This window comes from Balaenoptera acutorostrata, chromosome 2 (genome assembly GCF_949987535.1).
Source record: "Balaenoptera acutorostrata chromosome 2, mBalAcu1.1, whole genome shotgun sequence".
Classification (NCBI taxonomy): Eukaryota; Metazoa; Chordata; class Mammalia; order Artiodactyla; family Balaenopteridae; genus Balaenoptera; species Balaenoptera acutorostrata.
Window position 1 is genome coordinate 35,388,415 of NC_080065.1, and position 20,534 is coordinate 35,408,948.

The 20,534-nt window shown below is 34.4% G+C and overlaps 1 protein-coding gene across 6 annotated transcripts in view; it reads right to left on the reverse strand.

Annotated features, from left to right (window-relative positions):
* Nucleotides 1-2,466: 2,466 nt before the first annotated feature.
* RICTOR (RPTOR independent companion of MTOR complex 2) overlaps nucleotides 2,467-20,534 on the reverse strand; it is a 144,874-nt gene continuing 126,806 nt past the window's right edge. For 5 of the 6 annotated variants that reach the window (XM_057539902.1, XM_007192178.2, XM_028169034.2 and 2 more), the window contains 7 exons: nucleotides 18,289-18,466; nucleotides 17,431-17,515; nucleotides 16,404-16,637; nucleotides 8,965-9,120; nucleotides 8,509-8,632; nucleotides 7,085-7,223; nucleotides 2,467-6,964 (listed from right to left, as the gene is read on the reverse strand). In XM_057539902.1, coding sequence (XP_057395885.1) covers nucleotides 6,890-6,964; nucleotides 7,085-7,223; nucleotides 8,509-8,632; nucleotides 8,965-9,120; nucleotides 16,404-16,637; nucleotides 17,431-17,515; nucleotides 18,289-18,466 — 991 coding nt within the window. In that variant the 3' untranslated portion in view covers nucleotides 2,467-6,889. The remainder of the gene's footprint in view (nucleotides 6,965-7,084; nucleotides 7,224-8,508; nucleotides 8,633-8,964; nucleotides 9,121-16,403; nucleotides 16,638-17,430; nucleotides 17,516-18,288; nucleotides 18,467-20,534) is intronic. The other variant, XM_028169037.2, reaches the window with a different exon arrangement.

The window sequence follows — 20,534 nt, forward strand, 5'->3', positions numbered from 1 at the left end:
AAAACTTATGGTAACCAAAGGGGGAAGGTGGTGGGGTGGGAGAGATAAATTAGAAGGCTGGGATTAACATATACGCACTACTATATTATAAAATAATCAACAAGGACCTACTGTATAGCACAGAGAACTCTATACTCAATATTCTGTAATAACCTACATGGGAAAAGAATCTGAAAAAGAATGGATATATGTATACGTATAACTGAATCACTTTGCTGTACACGTGCAACTAACACAACATTGTAAATCAACTATACTCCAATATAAAATAAAAAATTAAAAGAATTAAAATTTAAAAAAATCACATCTAAAACCTAGTTAGTAATATTCCTTAGCAATATCAGGATATTTTGATGGTGGGAAGAACTGGCAACTGACCTAAAAATAATGCCTCAGCCTGGTGACTAGTCCTCAGCTGCAGGTAGATAGGCTGGGAGCAGGGACCTAGTCACACAGCAGAGCTATGGACCTGCTGAAAGTGCCTGCTGACATTCCAACACCTGACTCATACTAATTCTAGTGAAACTGATTCTCCACTAGAATATGATTTATTAAGAAAATCAGGTTGAATTAGACAACATGAAATATTTCTTCTAAGAGCTCTGCGGAAAGATTAGCTGACTTTCATCTCAAAAAAATTACAAAACATACTAAACATTTTGCATAAAGTAGGACTTTGAAAATCTTTGAAGAGGTACTTCCCTGGTGGTCCAGTGGTTAAGACTCTGCAATTCTACTGCAGGGGGCACGGGTTCAATCTCTGGTTGGGGAACTAGGATCCAGAATGCCACAAGGTGCGGCCAAAAAAAAAAAAATTAAAACCTTCGAAGAGATACAACAGAAGATTAAAAGCCTTCAAAAGTAGCAGTCAAAATAATACAATGACTAAATATATTCAATTTAAAGGACTAAGCAAATGTAGTTGTCTTTGTCCTCTAAGCATTAAAGAAAATAAGTTTTAGTACATTTTGGTTTTTTTGAAATCAATATAAAATTAGTTGCTACGGTTTGAATGCTGCCCCCCCCACCAAATTCCTATGTTGAAATCCTAACAACCAAAGATGATGGTATTAGTAGATGGGGCCTTTGGGAGGTGATTAGGTCAGGAGGCTAGAGCTCTCATGAATGGGATTAATGCTCTTAATAAGAGACACTACAGTTTCCTAGTCCCTTCTGCCATGTGAGGACACAAGACCCAAGAAGTCTGGGACCTGAAAGAGGGCCCTCACCCAAACATGTTGCACACTCTGATTTCAGACTTTCAGCCAACAAAAGTGTGAGAAATAAATTTGTTGTTTATAAACTGCCCAGTCTGTGGTATTTTGTTACATACAGCAGCCCGAATGGATTAGGACAGCACTTTTTTTTTTAATTTTTTTAAACTTTTTGTTTTGTATTGGAGGATAGCCAATTAACAATGTTGTGATAGTTTCAGGTGCACAGCAAAGCGACTCAGCCATACCTATACATGTATCCATTCTCCCCCAAACTTCCCTCCCATCCAGGCTGCCAGGTGACACTGAACAGAGTTCCCTGTGCTATACAGTATGTCCCTGTTGGTTATTTTAAATATAGCAGTGTGTACATGTCGATCCCAAACTTCCTAACTATCCCTCCTTCCACACCCTTCCCCCCTGGTAACCATAAGTTAGTTCTCTAAGTCTGTGAGTCTGTTTCTGTTTTGTAAATAAGTTCATTTGTATCATTTCTTTTTAGATTCCGCATATAACGGATATCATAGGATATTCTTCTTTCTCTAGGACAGTACTTTATATACCAAAGAGTTTTAAAAAATGAAACAAACTGAAGTTCAGCTATATCGTCACAGTTTTCAAAGGTGAGCTGTGTGATGATGATTAAGTGTGCTTTTTAGTTTAGTTGGGGGCCAACTATGTTTTTGTTGAAAAACAATAGTAGAAGGCAATATGAAAATGATACACGTGCTTAAAAACCAAACTATCCAAAACAAATCTATTTCTGAATACATTTTACCACATTTAATCAACTGTAACAGACCCTAGCTTTGACATTGAATTTTATTCTACAGGCTTGATAATTCCCCTTGTGGTATTTTCTTTTGCCACTAGGTGGCTGTAGGTTAGCTTACCTGATCCAGGCCAGTTTCTGTGTGAGAAATCAAATAGCTTATACAGAAAAGTTACCATCATACCATCATTGCTCATTTTGTATATTAATCACTAAAAAAATCAGAATTGTTCTATAGATCGATCCACTTTTTCAAACCCTTTACAATAAACTGCGGTTAAAAAATAAAAACTGTAAAGATATTTGATTAGATTATGAAGTGTTTAGAAAGTATAAATTGCTATTTTAAAACATCTGGAACAGGCTGCTATGTGTTACTGAACCAGATTCTTATCTATGGTACCTAAAAGTCACTTTTACCAGCCTCAGTGGTACATAAATCAACACTGATGGTTTTAAAATTTCAAATAGAATGACAAGTTTAAGAATTTTTAAGTACATTTTATTAAGAATGTATCCCTTTGATAAGATTATGCTTCAGGAGGCTTTTAATGCCCTTGACATAAAACTGTACACATTATACAAAAACAAGAAAACCACAAAAAAAAAATCAAGGTGAGCAAAACCATTAGAGGACAAACCTTATTTAAATTATACACAACTCAATGAAATATTCTTACGGAAAATATATAAATACTTTTTCTTTCTATGTTACAGTTATACAATATAAATCAGATTTCAATGTCTGTTCAGTGACCTACAAACACCAGAACCTCCAAATATGTAGCAGCGTATTACTAAATAAAAAAGAAAATTTTGTGGTTAGGGAGCATTAAGTCTGAGATTTTTTTCACAATCCCTTACCACTTTTCAAAACTAATTTACACCATTTGTTTTACAATGCAGCTTTAGGGTTTCTGACAGGCCAATAATGGAACATTTTTCAACTATTATCTATGAAAGTTTTAACCGCCCCCCTCCTTTGCCCCAAGACTTTGCATTTTGTGCTAAATCAACCTATTTAGTGGCAAAATTACAAGATATACTTTTTTGGCATAAATTATATTTCTCAAATTAAATATTTTATAAAGAAGGTCAAACAAAATGTGCAATTTATGCATGCTGTGGCATAGCTATCCACCTATATTACAAAAATACTCTAAAGGGGAGAAAATCCACATTCTGTGTGAGTCATAAAACACTACTATGAATGAAAACTGCCCTGGGAACCTAAAACTAAAAGAAAAAACAAATGCTCCTAGAAAGAGTCTCACATATTTCAATACTGTCTGATAAGCATTGCTATTAATTTTACCAGTATGCTTTTATAATCAAACTCTCACTGTAGTGATACTCTTGAAATGAAGCTGGTAATAATGTATTCCCTGAATGGGGAGACAAGGGAGACCTTTCCCAACTTACATTTTGGAAAATGTGAAATGTTGTTTTATTCCAACAGCTCTTCTCATAAAACTCTCTCAATTAATTCTGTTTTTTTCCCATGTTCAGTGGATTGTGAATTTGAAACCAAACTGGAAGCATAGGACAAAAGGGGAAAAACCTTACTTCCAAAGGACCTTTCCCAAGGTAGTTTACAAAGCTCCTCTCACACAAAATTAGCACCTCACTCTTACCATGCAAACGTAACTGCAGTTATAATTTGGATGACAATTTGATTGCTTTTTATTGCTTAATGATCTGTGCTTTAATGTGGGAATAAAAGGCATCCTCTGAATGGAATGAAAAAAAAATTTGTATCAATAGCAGGAGACAAATCTAAATAAGCATTCCCACCTCACTGCTGAACACTCTGCCATTGTAATATGCCCAGAAAAACTCAGCTTTAATTACCTCAAGCTCTGGATAAAAGAGCTCAAAACTATTAAAGCCACCCCATTTCAAAAGGACTTATACACCTGATGTTAGAGTAACTACCATAATAAAGTATATACCTTCAAAGAACCTCTTTCAAAGTCAATGTCTTACAGAATGCCCTTATGCTACCAATCTTCATTAGAAAATTTTTTATTAGGGAGAAAAGACTTTTTCCCCCCTCAAATCTATCTAAGCATAAATAGGAAGTAAAAGTATAAGAAATTTTAGACCATATTTAATTACAAATACTAATTTCTAATTTCCTTATTTATCAGTATTTACTTATTAGTGTGTGAAGCTGAGATCTGTTCTTGAAAAAAATTTCAATTAGAAATGACAATTCACTTTACAATTAGAAATTCACAGTTTACAACCAGCACAACTGCCCAAATTCCTCCAAATTATTCAATAATTAATTACCAGTAGTACAAATTTATATGGACTAAGATTAATTCTAAAATCTTGAAAAACTACAGTATTGACATTATTTTGGTATTTTATAGTCTGGTAATATCTATTACATATAGGTGCTTTTCTCAATTATTTCTATTGCCACTGACAACATTCCTAACCTTTTCTTCTATAACTTAATATCTTAAACACTTAGGTAAATCACTTGGCACCGCATGTGAGCATTTTTCATCATAGAAGTCTACTTTTATACAAATAAGTACTTAAAGGAAACATATTAGACCTGTCAGTGAAACATGGATAAACCAAATAGCACTATACATTTAAGTATAGACATCTTTTTTTCTTAGATTACTGAGAACCACAAAGCTCTGTCTCCCCAAACTAAGTGCTATAGGCAAATATTATGATATATACACACGTCTTTCAAAGCAATAATCCAAAAAACTGTTCGGGCTAATAGTATCAAAGACTTCATTTCAGGATGGATGAGTGAGGTGGGGTCCAGGGATGGGGATGTGTGTGTGTGTGTGTGTGTGTGTGTGTGTGTGTGTGTGTAACAAAAAAGAATTTACTGTTAACTTTTGAGGGATTAAACCACAGATTTTATATTAACTGAGGTAGTGTTTAAAATGAATGTCTAAAATATGTTAATCCCATTATTAATAAGATTACTACATCACCTCCTTTGGAGTTTTTAATCACTATTTGGTCTAGTATCTCTGACATTTGGTTCTCTGGAAGGTAGTTTAATCATCCAAGACCAAAGACCAAGGTGACAGGCAACGTTCTTAGAAGTACTGTTGACATTTAAATAAACACTTGGGTTCAGTGATAAATTAAAGTTAAAAAAAAAAAAAAGCATTTCTTTTATCTTCAATTGGATTTTATGAAAGAAAATCTGAAGAACCACTTTTTAACATAAGCAGAAGCTTACAGCCCTTATCTGCTTTGTTATAATGTAAGTTGCTACACAGTGCACATAAGAACAATTCACTGAAGTGCAGTCAAAGAGGTGTTATGAAGTGAGATGAAATGCTTCATCCCAATTGGAACTTTCAGTGCCAGTAAATTAAAAAAAAAAAAAAAATCTCTGTGAGTTACGTTTTCTAGTTCACAGGGTTCTTTACAGAGATCTCAAAGAACAACCCCATTATAAAAAGGATCTGTAATATGGGAAGATATTAATCCATGTACTATGACTGTGTCAGAGCTGATACATAACTGTAAAAATGGTCTAAACAAATGAATTTAAAAAGGGTCCTAATCAGTCCAGCTGGATTTTTTTTTCTATTTATATATAGACCTCAAAAAAGATAATCCTTTCATTTACAAGCATTCTAATGAGGATGGCCATGCTTTTTTATATACAAATTTGCATATATGTTTAATTCCTGTAAAGATTTCCAAATATTTTTAGACATACACAAATTAAACACACAAATAAAACCTTGCCCTCATCAACTTAACTTTGCAAATGTGATAAAGGCAATTACTGTACTCATAAACTCACCTATCACTGCATTTAGTTTGTGCAAAACAAGAACACTGATATAAAAATTAAATTACTGCTGCTTTAAAATTTGGTACTTAAGGCTTTTCACTACAATTTTTAATCGTAAAAGTAAGTTTCATTAATGATTTTTTAAAAGGAACTATGGCTTTTCTTTTCCCATGGAATGTATAAATTGTAGGCAAACTTATCTTTTCCTCAAGAGATGCAAGATTTTATTTAATGCTTTCTTTTGCTTTAGGTCTCAATTAATAGTGCTTGTTCAAGTTACGGTTTAAAATGGTGCTATGGGAAGCTGATGAAAATGGAAGTCCACTGAAAATATATGCATCCTATAATGGAAAATACTTTGAATTATAAAATAATTTTCTGATTTTAATCAGGAACTGTAGTGAAAAACCTTAATTAGTTCAAATAGTCTATGATAACACATTGCAACAAAACTGAAGAGATGGAAAACAAATAAGAAACTTTATGTAAGTCTAGTAACATAAAAATAATTTATAAGTCCTGGTTGTTGAGGCTCTTCTTTCGCTGTGAGGTTACAAACCTCTGAAGTAGTGTTATAAACATGAAGAAAAAAGTGGAAGGGCCAAAGATCCCCCTCTAATACCAGCAGTTACAGTACACCCCATTGTGCTAATAGGATGCAGCCTCAGAGACACTGATTCCTAGTTTCCACAAATTAGTTAACAAACAAGGCATCTTTATATTTACCCTAAAAAAAGAATTCAGAAATAAGGGTGTGAAGGGTGCTTCTGCATATCTTATTATTGTTCCACTGTTATTATGCTCTTAAAATGAAAAAATAGAAAACCTATGTAGGTATTCAGTGCTTGGCTCTTGCATACAATGGTAACTAAAACTCTTAAAACTGTGGTAATGAACAGTGAACCCCCAAAAGGGCTCAACGGGGGAGAGAGGAAGTTGTTTCGGTTAGGGAAGTCCGCAGTTCCAACTGCTCATGTACCAATAATTGCTGGAACAGTGTATAGAAGATACTCCTATCTTTGCTGCCCAGTCAATCGGCATTTTCTGAGGCTTTTAGAAGTCCACAAATATGAATATATATAGTATACATCTATATACATCATAAATATGAGGTCAGGATTCAACAGATGTATCAACTATAGGTTGCTTTGGTGGTGTTGCCAAGACAGCCTCTGCTTCTTCATGCATCTAGAAAAGAAGTGGTAAATTATTAACTTTCTAGTGTATCAACAGATATAATCTCTTTTAACTTAATTCAAAAAGAATTATTTTTGAAAGATAAAGTTCAAAAGTACAAATCCTACTTACTTGTAAAAACTGTACATCCTGAAATAATTCTTGTATGAACCTCCGACATGGAAGTCTAAATGTGCAGTGTGACAGCAAATGGGAAACCTCAGAGTAAAGGCATATGTCATCAAATGTTTGAGGATACTTCTCCTTAATTCTAAAATGAAAGAAAAGACTAGAATGTGATAAAAATTATAATAATGACTTTGCTATATTCTTTCAAAATATCACTTTTTAAATATCTTTTTCCTCCAGATATTGATTAAGTGGCATATCTGGGTGATGGCATAAGAATATAAAATAGTAAATATTCCTACCTCACACTTACATTAGCTATTTTAAGTTTGGGATTATCTCTTAAAATGATAAAAACAAACACTTCTTGGAAAGTCAGAAATATTCTTTTTCACTGGCATGAGAAATTACAAAATTTATTTATCAGCCTAGGATAACTCAAGTATTTTCAAAACTAAGTTTTAAAATAGAAATAAGTCTTTAAAGTTAGACTGAAATTATTAATATCCTTGACTGGGCTCTCTCTATATATCTTTCAACCGTTAACAGTGGCTTTTAGCTGGCACAGCATCTCAGAGTCAGTGGTGGTGTGGGGTAATACACAGATTAAGGACACACTATACTTAGAGCCAGAAGGCCAGGAGGTCTGCAGTGGGACCCTGGCATCTGTGTTACTATATTTTTGTAAAGCCCCACAGGAGACCCTGAGGTGCATTTTTTTTTTTTTTTGAGGGCCACTGCTTTAAATAGTGCAAATCAAAGATGTTGAAGATTGCCTGAATTTTCTTTTATCATGTTGCTGTGATTTAGAAAAGCAATAAAAATTCTGCAACTTTTATTAAAAGAAAGGAGTAAAAATAGGGAAAAATTAAACCAAGAAAATATCACTTATTTTTATGTATGTCAGCTTTTCTTAAGCTTTATTAAGCTTTTTAGGGGTATCTCAGGATACCCCTACTTTCTTAAAAATTACTGAGAACCCCCCAAATCTTATTTTTTCTGGGTGATAGCCATCAATAATTACCATATAAGAAAGTAAAATTGAGAAAATTTCAAAATATTTATTAATTCATTTAAAAAATAAAATTATTACATGTTAACATAAATACATATACTTTAATGAAAAAAAACTATATTTTCCAAAACTAAAAAAGTGAGAAGATTGGTATTGTTCTACATTTTTACAGATCTCTTTAAAGTCTGGCTGAATAGAAGAATGCTGGATTCACATACCTGCTTCTGCATTCAATTTGTAACCGTATGTTAGTTTGGTTGACGTATGTAAAGAAAATCTAGTCTCACTCAGATATGCCATGCAGTTGAGAACCACTGATGTAAGCTAATTAGTCTAACTTTTGAAGTATTTCAAATATCTTTTTCACCATAAAAAGTAGAACAAAGAATACTCATGCTCATAGCTTACTTACGTTAAAAGCCCAGTTTCATGACATTTAGTTGAAACTGAACTACTCAAATTAATGACTAATCTCAGAACTTCTTTGCGAAGGAGTATACGGCACATTGGTGTATCATCTGGAATTGTTTTAACACCTGAAGGGAAGATTAAAATATTTTATCTATATCACAATAGAAAATTATTATAACTCATGGAATTTGTTTTTTCAACTCTACCAAAGATATAAAACTGAGATAAATTGCACATGACCTGCCAATTATTTTGGGAGCAAAAGTCTTTCTAATGAAAGCAGAGAGCTAAGAGGGTATGCATCAGCAGCTGATACAGGTGCAGCAGTTATCTAAACATACCTCAGTAAAACTGACTTGTCATAGTTATGAAACAACTTTAACAGTATGTATCTACAATAACAACAGACTAAGTATAGTTATATTAACAGGGCTTGGATTTAAATCTGAAAACTTACCTAGTAGCAATTCTGTGCTTTTGGTGCTGCTGGCTGATCCTTCTTGAGACACTCCATCACTGCATCCAGAAATGCCCGAAAATTTAGAGGGAACTACTTCTAAGGGATTATGGATAGTCTGCTCACACCAATCCGAATATGGAATGTCTTGAAGGTCTGAAGAAAAAATTAAATCAATTGACAGATCATAATGGCTTAATTCCTATGCTTGCACTGTATACTATAGAAGAGATGATTCCTTGTAATTTCTTTCCATTCTTCAATAATTATTTTCCCTGATGAAGATTTTCAAAGTAAATTCAGACCACTCAGATAGTAAAATTTGTTAAATTCTAAAGACATTTATACATAAAATTTTATACTCCTAAATTATAAAAAAAATACATAAATATGTGTTTATTTAAAGAATTCAAATAAAGATGTATTCAGAATAAAAAATGAAGGTACCTTATCTACCCCCCCATACCTCCCACCCCCAAACTAAATACCCCTCTCTTAAATATATAAAAATTCAGATATTTGCTATTTTAAATTTCTCTTTCTTGCTCTTTTGGTGTGTAAGTGGGATTATACTGTATCTATTATTCTATCACTTGCTGTTCCCACCATTTAATAATTACCAATATTAGAATCACAGTTCCCTGGGCTTATCAGTTCCTTCCTTAGAGTTAAATTTACTATACTACCCATGCATTGCTAAGGTATACTCCTAGATGGGATTTTAAGGTCAACCAAACATCTTAGTGCTGTTAAAATGACATCAATATTTTTTATTTAAAAATTTCCTGAGCACTTCAAGTGATTAGAGCAAAGGGAAATCAGAAAGTCTTTGGTTATCCTTTTAGGAAGTAACATTGGGCAACCGAGAAAATCATGCAACCTCAGTAGCTACAAAAGAGATTTAGAGAGAAGAGACACACTCAGCCAGAAGGTGAGACCTCTTGATAGCTAGTTCAGTCCTCTTTCCACTACAACACATTGTCAGAGTATTAAAAAGAGCTTTTAAAAAAGCTTTTTAAAAAGTCCAGGAAACTAGAACAATGTAAACACACACTACCTCTCCCTATGCTGTTTTCAACAGAATAGATATCACCACCTCATCTCATCTTTAAGCACTTCCTAAGATTAATATTTACATAGTACTAAGCAGAATATGCTCTGGTTCCTCAGAAAATCAATTTAGCATAGCTTTAATAATATTAAGGAAATCATGCATCTGTCAGGCACTTAAAAGTAATGTACGGTACTTAAATTATACATTGATTTAAAATATAAAACTACTGCCAAAAGATCTGAGAACTAAAGATGTACTTAAAAGCCAGCAATGCTGAATAACCAGGTAAGAGATGACTATGTTATTTTAGACTCAGTTGAGGAGCTTCCCAGGGAGTAAAATGACAAAATATCCCAGTGCAAGGAACAATAAGAAAATTATACTTCTTTTAATCAACATGTTTCTGAAAAGTTATAAACTAATTCATTTCAGGCTCACCTTCAACCAGTGATGACTCCTAACATTTCTAACCTGTTACAACCACATTTTATTTCTAAAGATATCATTCATTCTCATTTAAAAAAAAAAAAATCATGCCTCTAACTAAGCCAGGCCAAAAGAATTAGTTTCTCCCATTGGAAGATGTGAAAGAGCATCCTAAGTATAGTGATAACAGAAGGCTTTTACTACATGGGGTATTTTTTTGTGTGAAACCCACTATAAACCATATGAATAAAATTTTTAAATGAAGTAATTACATGTGCTAAATGGAAACTCCAGAGAACAAGTGGGTAGAATATAGGCACTATTTATAAATTGGCAGGATAAGGAGAACCAAAAATTCTTGAAACTGGGAAAGGAACAGCTAGTTGGCCTCCTTCTTCTTATGCATGGAAGGTAATGTCTAGGACTCTACTGAAGGCAAAACCGTGCATACTATATTGATGATACTGACTTTTAGGGACCTTTATTTTCTATCTTCTCTTAAAAAGTATTCAATGCAATGATACTTACACTTTTACTCAACACATTTTATTTCAAGATTATTTTTAATTTGGATGAAGCATTATGTCCATAAACTGAACCATTTTATCTATGTGATTGATGTTTAGCTTCTTCACTGTAGTTGTTTGCTTTTACTGCTTCCTCTCTTTTTAATTAACAATATTCTAGCTCAGCTTTATCTTTTAATTAAAAATGGAGACATGAAGCATAGGACAGACCAGACTCTAAGAAACTGAATACCTTCTTTATTCCCTGTATCTGGGCATAAGGCTGACTCCAGCCACTGTATGTGGGAAAGAACAAAAAGCTCTAAGCAAAAAATTACATAAGTCCATATGGGTTAATTCAGAAAAAATCATAAGCTAAATTTTTCCTATCAGAAAGTAGTCAGGTCGCCAAATAGCTTATCTGAAATGCTGAAACAATTCTTTATGAAAAACATTAAGAATTTCTGTGAGGAGCTCTGTCTCTGGCAGATATACCCACCTGATCACCAATTCCCCTTGGCAGCAGGGATGTAAAATGAAATGAACAAGGAGATTTTCCTTAGGAGCACAGTAAGATCATTCTAACTGAACTATCAGAATTTATGAGAGAATATTATTTCTAACATAAACAACTTAGTGTGAGTTACCATTAATGGAGAGCCTACTGAATGTTAATCTTACATGTTAGTAAGTACCAAAACGACACCATAAAGCAGGTATCATTATTCCTATTTAGAGATTTAAGAAAAAATTAAAAGTAAAGCTCAGTGAAACTAAGTAGATTGCCCAAGATCAGATAACTAATAAGATGGAAAGGTTTGGCTTTGAGCCTAAGTCTCCTTGATACCAAAACTCACACTCTGCTATGTTTACACCAGGGGTCTTTAGTGTTTCTTGAAGCCCTGGCATTTCCTAGCCTGCTCTACCCCCAATTTTATACTTGGGCAAGGCCAGTAGATGGGGTGCCACCCCACTGTTCCCCTTACACCTTCATCTGCATACCACTGAGCTTTTGTATAGATTTTGATTGAAACATGGGTTTTGCAGCTAAAATAATTCTGAAAACCACCAGTGTCTCTTTAGGGCCTCCCCTACCCCATGTAGTTTCTACCCACTCCTCGCAAATTTGTCAGTTTAATAACCTAGACATTCAAATTGATCTCTTGCCATTATCTTTTATAGTTGGCTGATTTTTTTTCCAGTGCTCTCTCTTTCACAGATGGACTGGTCTAAAACACTTAAAAGGTTTCCCACTCAGTTGGTTAGCTACACTAGGGCAAATGTGGTGGTATACATAAAAGTGGACCCAAAAGAAACATATAATACTAAATGTTGAAAGGCCAACATGTTGCCTTGCACACTAAACAATACAATGCACAAGCATCTGTGAAGGTGGTAGACACAGAATGTTAGGAAATATCCTAATAGCCTTTCCACTGAGCTTTAACATTTTTTGAACAACTACTACTACCAACACTACCACCAGACTGAAAGTTTCAAAGAATGAAAAGTCTTGTGTTCAAGTCCTGACATCCCTTTAAAATGATCATTACATAGTAGAGGGACAACTTCAGACTATAACTACAAAGCTACAGTAATCAAAACAATATGGTACTGGCACAAAAACAGATATATAACATATAGATAAAGGGAACAGAATAGAGAGCCCAGAAATAAACCCATGCACTTATGGTCAATTAATCTACGAGAAAGGAGGCAAGAATATACAATGGGGAAAAGAAAGTCTCTTCAATAAGTGGTGCTGGAAAAACTGGACAGCTACATGTAAAAGAATGAAATTAGAACATTCCCTGGCACCATATACAAAAATAAACACAAAATGGATTAAAGACCTAAACTCCTAGAAGAAAACAGAGGCAGAACACTCTTTGACATAAATTGCAGTTGTATTTTTTTGGATCTGTCTCCTAGAGTAACTGAAATAAAAACAAAAATAAACCTAATTAAACTTAAAAGCTTCTGCACAGCAAAAAACAAAACAAACAAAATCCCAAAAATCAAAACAAAAAAAACACCCCATAAACAAAATGACAACTTATGGACTGGGAGAAAATATTTGCAAACAATGCTACTGACAGGGGATTAATTTCCAAAATATACAAACAGCTCATACAGCTCAGTATCAAAAAAAAAAAAAAAAAAAAACCCAAACAACCCAATCAAAAATTGGGCAGAAGACCTAAATAAACATTTCTCCAAAGAAGACATATAGATGGCCATGAAAAGGCCAACAGACACATGAAAAGATGCTCAATATCACTAATTATTAGAGAAATGCAAATCAAAACTACAAGGTATCACCTCACACCAGTCAGAATAGCCATCATTAAAAAGTCTACAAACAGTAAATGCTGGAGACGGTGTGAAGAAATAGGAATGCTCCTACATTGTTGGTGAGAATGTAAATTGGTGCAGCCACTACGGAGAACGGTATGGAGGCTCCTTAAAAAACTAAAAACAGAGTCACCATGTGATCCTTCAATTCTATTCCTGGGCATATACCCAGAGAAAACTCTAATTGGAAAAGATACATGCACCCCAATGTTCACTGCAGCACTATTTACAACAGCCAAGACATGGAAGCAACCTAAATGTCCATCAACAGATGAATGGATAAAGAAGATGGAATATTACTCAGCCATGAAAAAGAATGAAATAATGCCATTTGCAGCAACATGGATGGACCTAGAGATTATCATATCATTATCATAGAAAGAGAAAGACAAATATATGGTATCACTTATATGTGGAATCTAAAAATGATACAAATGAACTTATTTACAAAACAGAAATAGACTCACAAACATAGAAAACAAACAATGGTTACCAAAGGGGATGGGGGGGGATAAATTAGGAGTTTGGGATTAATATATACACACTATTATATATAAAATAGGTAAACAACAAGGGCCTACTGTATAGCACAGGGAACTATATTATCTTGTAATAACCTACGATGGAAAGGAATCTGGAAGAGAATATATACACACACACACACAACTGAATCACTTTGCTGTGCACTTGAAAGTAACACAAATACTGTAAATTATCTATACTTCAATTTAAAAAAATAGTAGAGGAACTATTTTTTAATTATCTGCCATGGATAATAAAGACGTCTCCTTTCTGATACACAAAATACTTAATATGGCTGATACCAGTGCTTCTCAAACATTAATGTGCACCTGAATAACCTGGGCACCTTGTTAAGATGCTGACTCTGATTGTGTGTGTGGGGGGGCAGAGTCTGCATTTCTCATAAGTGCTCAGGTGATGCTGATGCTGCTGGTCCGCTGACCACACTTTGGGTAGGAAGGGCTCTGCAGGACCTGGTCCCAACCGTTTTTCTAGGCTGATCCTGTATTTCCTCTCCCTTTGCTTTCTGAGCTCCATTCCCACAGGTGTCTTTTTAGTCCTTTCTACTTCCCATGCTTGCTCCCATCAGAGAAGACCTTTGCTCATGCTGCTTCCTCTCTCTCAAAATTCTCTATACTCCAGTCTTCACTTAGTTAGGTTCTAGTCATTCTTTCAACCACAGCTCAATAGCAATTCTTCAGAAGTCTCTTCTTTGATCTGCCTACTTGGTTATATTCCTTTGTTAATACCATGTACCTATCCTTGATGGTGCTTGTTACAAATGTAGTATTATATTAATATTTGTGTACTGATTGATCGAGTGGTCAGTCAATCCATTTCCTTCTCCATTGGACTAGAGCTCAAAGAGTGTAAGAATAATATCTTTCTATTTTTCTCTCTCTCAATTGTTTTCCGAGCATCTAGTTTAATGCCTGATCCACAGTAGTGGCGTAATAAATATTAAGTTGAATGCATAAATCCGTAGAGGTTCAGTGACTTTTTAACAATTAGCCTGCCTCCCTTCATACCTCCAAGTATCAATAGTAAACTGTAATCACTTCCCAATTAAGAGTTATTCTCCTCCCCGCTTCGTATCCCTAGAACAACAGGTGGAGGGGTTCTGATCCTGTGCCAAGGTGAGAGCCCTGCTGACTGCAGCAAGTCTTCCACAAGTCCCACACTTGATGTGACTCCACTTGATTACTAGCTCAGTAATCACAAATGGATTGAACTAGCTGGGACTGTCTTGTGACTGGGTAATTAGGGGGCTGGCTTCCCTATTTCTTGTTTGATAAATAAAGAGAAAACACTTACATAGCAAAACTCCACAGTAAGTGCTTCATAAGTATTTGTTGAATGAGTAAATGAAGAAACAGAACTTAGAAGAACTAAAATATTATAAACAATGTATAGACAAATGATTTAAAATAGCATCTTCTTTACTGTGTACATCAGGACAATAATGCCCAAACCTTTTGCTCACAGAAAATGAAAATAATTATAGCACTCTGGGTCCCTGGACAGGACTGTTCACAGTGGTAAGTGCCTAGTCCAAGGGTTTGTCAAACCCAGGCCCGACTGGGGCATGGAACCATGGAGGGGATTAATCTCTCAGCACATCCATATCCTATTTGTGGATGTGGTACAACAGTGTGCTGCAACCCATCAGTTGGGAAGTTCTGGATCAGAACGCCATGGAGAAATGTGGATGAATGACCCAGAGAACTTTGGTTATCACTAGGTTTTTTTGAGGGTGGCTAAGTGATATTCACCAAGGAAAGCTATCTATAGTAATAGTTTAAACACACATTTATAAAAAAGCTGAATCTGGATCTGATTCATTCACTCCCTCACCAAAAACATATTGAGTGCCTAGTATATAAAGCAGTACACAGCTGGGTATTAGAAAATAAAAATGAAAAGGCATGACAGACCATACCCTGAAGGAACTTACTGAGTAGAAGGGGAAAAAATAACCAAGCAATAATTATCATAAGAGATCTATGTACAAAGAGCAATGAAAGTAAAGAGGAAGAAGTGTCAACATCCGACTAAGAGGGTCAGAGAAAGCTTTGAAGATAAAACAGTCCCGACTCTTGAGGACGAGGTGGGCTTGCCAAATGGACTGCGCGTGAGCTTGCATGTGTGTGAGGAGGAGAAGGCGCAAGAGGGGACAGTAGGGAAAACACACTCTTCATGACTAGAGCCGTGAAAAAGAGCACAGTCTGCTCAAAAAACATCTAGTCAGTCAGTAGCAGTGTATCAATTATAAGATAGGAGAATGGTAAAAAAAACAGTAGACAGATCACACAAAGAGTCTTGTGTGCTGGACCTGAATAGGCAGTAAAAAACTGTCAACAGCCTAATCCAAGGCAGCAGTATGAAAGATGAATTGGAAGGGGAAAAAACTGGAGACAAACTTACTAACATTCCCACAGGGAGATGCTGAGTGACTGTACTAAGGCTGAGGTAATGAGAATGGAGTAAGAGGGATGATCAATAGGGCTGGGAGATGACCTGTGACTGGAGCAGATTCAAAGGCAGGTGGATTCATCTTCAAGGACATAATCACTCACCTGAATGACTACATATTGCACTCAGTTGGTTACTGGGCTGGAAACCCAGAATTTCAATACAGACACAATAAAGGCAGTTATCATCTGTATGTTCCTGTAGTCCAGTGTCTTCTGTGCTTTCTAAAAACAGAGAAGCATCTGAATGGATTGAATTCATTATTTCTGTAAGACTCATCTGCTGTCGTAGCAAGTGAAAAGAGTTTTTTACAAGACCTCCAGTTCCAGATGGAAGACCTGTGTGTAAGTAAATATAAAACATAATCTGATGAAGATGGTATCAATGACACCTCTTTCAAGGTGCCTTAAACTATGTGAAATTTTAAAGAAGGGAAATTAGGGAAGAAAACCAGAACTGCTTTTATGATTCAAAATCTAACCTTAACTGGGGAGAAAAATAGGATAATTTGCTTTAAATTACGAAAATAATTAACATCAGCAGTTATACTTATATTACTTTAATATGGGGTTTTAAATACAAAATAAAAAATTAAGATTATACAATTAGGTATCATTTCAATTCTTAATATTTGTGTAATCAATTCTTAATATTTGCATAAAGAAAAGTAATAATTCCGAGTCTAAAGAGGTCCTTGTTAAGAAAAAATCATCAAGATTTTAAAGCTTTAAATTTGTGGCTGATACGCATATATTAATTAAAATACCACAGCTCATAGCAAAGAGAGATCATATAATGTATAAGTACATTCTTCTCTCTCTCCTTTCCCCAAACAGCTGTTGCTTAGACCTATGAGTGTAAGTGTTAAAATTTTTTCACGTATTATTTGTTTAAAACAGAAGCAACTGATCTGGTTTTTGTCTTCTTGAGAGGCTTGGTACTTAGTTGGAAAAAACACTTTAAGTCTCTCACAAAAAAATACTGTGGTTTAATTTTAAATTGACTCAAACAATTATTTTGCTATAATTTTTTAAGTTGACCCAAAAGTAAGTATACCTGAATTTTTAGTGTCATCCTACTGAAAAGAATTTTCTTTTTAATATACAGAGGAGAACAAAAACCATGCATTACCTCCTGCATCATGGGCAAACACTCTTGCACCTCGATCATCATGTGGAGGTATGTTTTTTGCCTGAAAATAGGGAATATCCTTTACCTAAAATAGATATAAGTCATGGTAAGTCCTGTTATAAAAATTCACTTTATGTATCTTAGCAAAATTAAATGAAATGTAATTTAAACAGAATTACTATAGCACATGAACCTATGATGAAAAGATACTGAAGAAGGTTAAATCACCAAAACTTGACAAAATAGCATAAAACCCTTAAGGTCCTTATCTATTCTTGGTGACTTAAATGGATATTAAAATAATTATTTTAGAATTTATCTAAAATGTTTTTAGACTTCTAAACAAATATGTATTCTTTAGTACTATCTACCTCCTAGAGATCTGTGAGTATTTCGTGGGATTAGCACAACATGTGGCTGCCATGTTTGGGATAAATAGGATCAAGGATTAAATAAAACAAGGGATACGTTGTACATTTCAAATTTACACAATGTTGTATGTCAGTTATATCTCAATTAAAAAAACAATAAGGAACAAGTCAAGTGTGACTAAAAAGCAAGATTAGGCATTAAAATTTCTATAGAGAATATACTGATAAAGAAATCAAACAAGATGATGATTTAATGTGAGGAGAAGGATAATGTGCTGGGGACTTAAAGATGCTAAATAAAAGAGTATAGAATAGTTGAGAAAGGTGAAATAATTCTCATGGTAAAATTTCTTTAAATAACACTGTCTAAAAATACCACCTTCCCCCAAATTAGTATTTGCTCTAAATTATAATTTCTAGTAAGCAGTTATAGAATATGAAAAAAATCGTAAACCAACTCATAAGAAAACAATAGAATTTTTGATACCTGGAATATATCATTGATGTCTACTGGAAGAGCAAGACCAATATAGTCATCTGAGCTACCATATGTTGCACTGGACACCATGGACCTCACTGAGGAGGATCGCTGCAGGGTATTTTGGTTAATAGGACTTAATAAATCTTCTTTATCTAGCGAAGCATAACTTAAAGCTTTCATGAACCTATAATACCATTAAAAAAACTATATTAGTTTCTTGATTTGTTATAGCAATCATATAAAGAATTATAGTTTATTTTCATACCTTCATAAAAGAAAGGAAGCTAGTCAAGTACTAAACAGTGCCATCTTATTTATTGAGAACATATGAATACTTGAGAATATTTCTCTTTTATAAATTGATATATAAAAGGACATCAGTAATGTTGACTGTTGACCAAAAACAATTGTTATGGTCTCCCAGGTAAAAGTGAAAAGGTGAGCAATTAAGATAACTTTCAACATCTAGCAGTAAAAAATAAGTAAAGATAAAAAACTGACCTCAGAAAACAGAGGTATTATCCAAGGACTAACTTCACAATCATTTGAGACTGCTAGATTTGCTATCATACAAGTAAGGGCACGTCTACTAATTCTATTTACTATTATTTTTATTAAAATAAGGATAATCACTTATTCTTTGTGTGGTAATTACTTTATCAACATAAGATTTTGTAACACAGAAGACAGACACAAACAGTAAAAATGGGACTCCCCTGGTGACGCAGTGGTTAAGCATCCACCTGCCAATGCAGGGGACACGGGTTTGATCCCTGGTCGGGGAATGCCACAGAGCAACTAAGCCCGTGCGCCACAACTACTGAGCCTGAGCTCTAGAGCCTGCGTGCCACAACTACTGAAGCCCATGCACCCTAGAGCCCGTGCTCTGCAACAAAAGAAGCCACCGCAATGAGAAGCCTGTGCACTGCAACAAAGGGTAGCCCCCGCTCGCCACAACTAGAGAAAAGCCTGTGCGCAGCAACAAAGACCCAACACAGCCAAAAAATAAAATAAAGCACGTACACATCTTAAAAAAAACAGTAAAAATGTTATCATATATAAATATTACAAGAGACAGCTTTATACGAAGCACTGATATTTCCTCAATGCATTCCTTACCAGTGATTCGATAACATGGAATAATGACATTTCCATAAGATACACCTTTCTTATACAGATTTTTATTCATGCAACAGACATGCTAAAATATTTATCATACGCCTGCTTTGTATATACAAGGCAGTACACAAGGTTCCACACTGTATGTATACTGCTATTTGAAAACTCAAGTCATTTAAAATGTAATAATGTACCCTGATATTAAAACGAAGAATTATTTTGAAAAGAACACAAAATAATGTTTTATAAATAGTAGCTATTAAAATTATCATAGCAAAAACCACTAATTTCTACGAATTTCCACCTAAAAACCACTCATAATTGAAATTTACAAATTTTATAAAATAGGTCAGTAGTTTTTAAATTGTACTCTGTTATACCTCTGTGATTCCATAGAACTCTTCAAAGACTACTGGAGTGAAGGGGAAGGAATTATTGGAATACTCACCTCCACAATACCTATTTCAACCAGAATAGCTGTTTTTACATATTCTACGTATTGGGTTTCCATAGCAATGTTTTTGTGAAGAAAGGTTTCTCTACTTAAAATGCGACATTTTAAAAAAGCTTAAAACCACTGATCTAGTCCAATCTCCACTAGATTAGGCAATTGAGGCCTACATATTTCAAAATTCATGAACTTTACGATACAGATTTACCACGGTAAACAATTGAGAGGTTTGCCTGGGTTTGTTCTGGATTGATGAGGCTTGCAAAACTTTTGAATTCCAAGCAGATGAGACATTACAGCATAATTTATGGAACTTTTTCCAAGTTCATTCATTCAGTGTCAGGATTAGAACTCAAGATTAAGGATTCCTACTTCAGTGTTTTTTCTGCTATGCCCCAAGGAAATATCTCAGTAAGATATGGTTTTTAAGACTGCTGGATTCATGCTAACCATTATACCATAGGTATCAGTATGACTACTCTTCTGATTTTATAAGTAAAAAAAAAAAATCTTCTCAGCCTAGATTCCAAACTATTATTTTACAGTAAACGTGTAGTTATCGTCCATCATTTTCATTTTCTCTGAACTAACCAAAGGAAACAAGTGGGAATAGGAAGACTAATGTCTACACAATTTTTTCCTCCATGGAACCCAGTACACAGTTAAGTACTAAACACAGTTT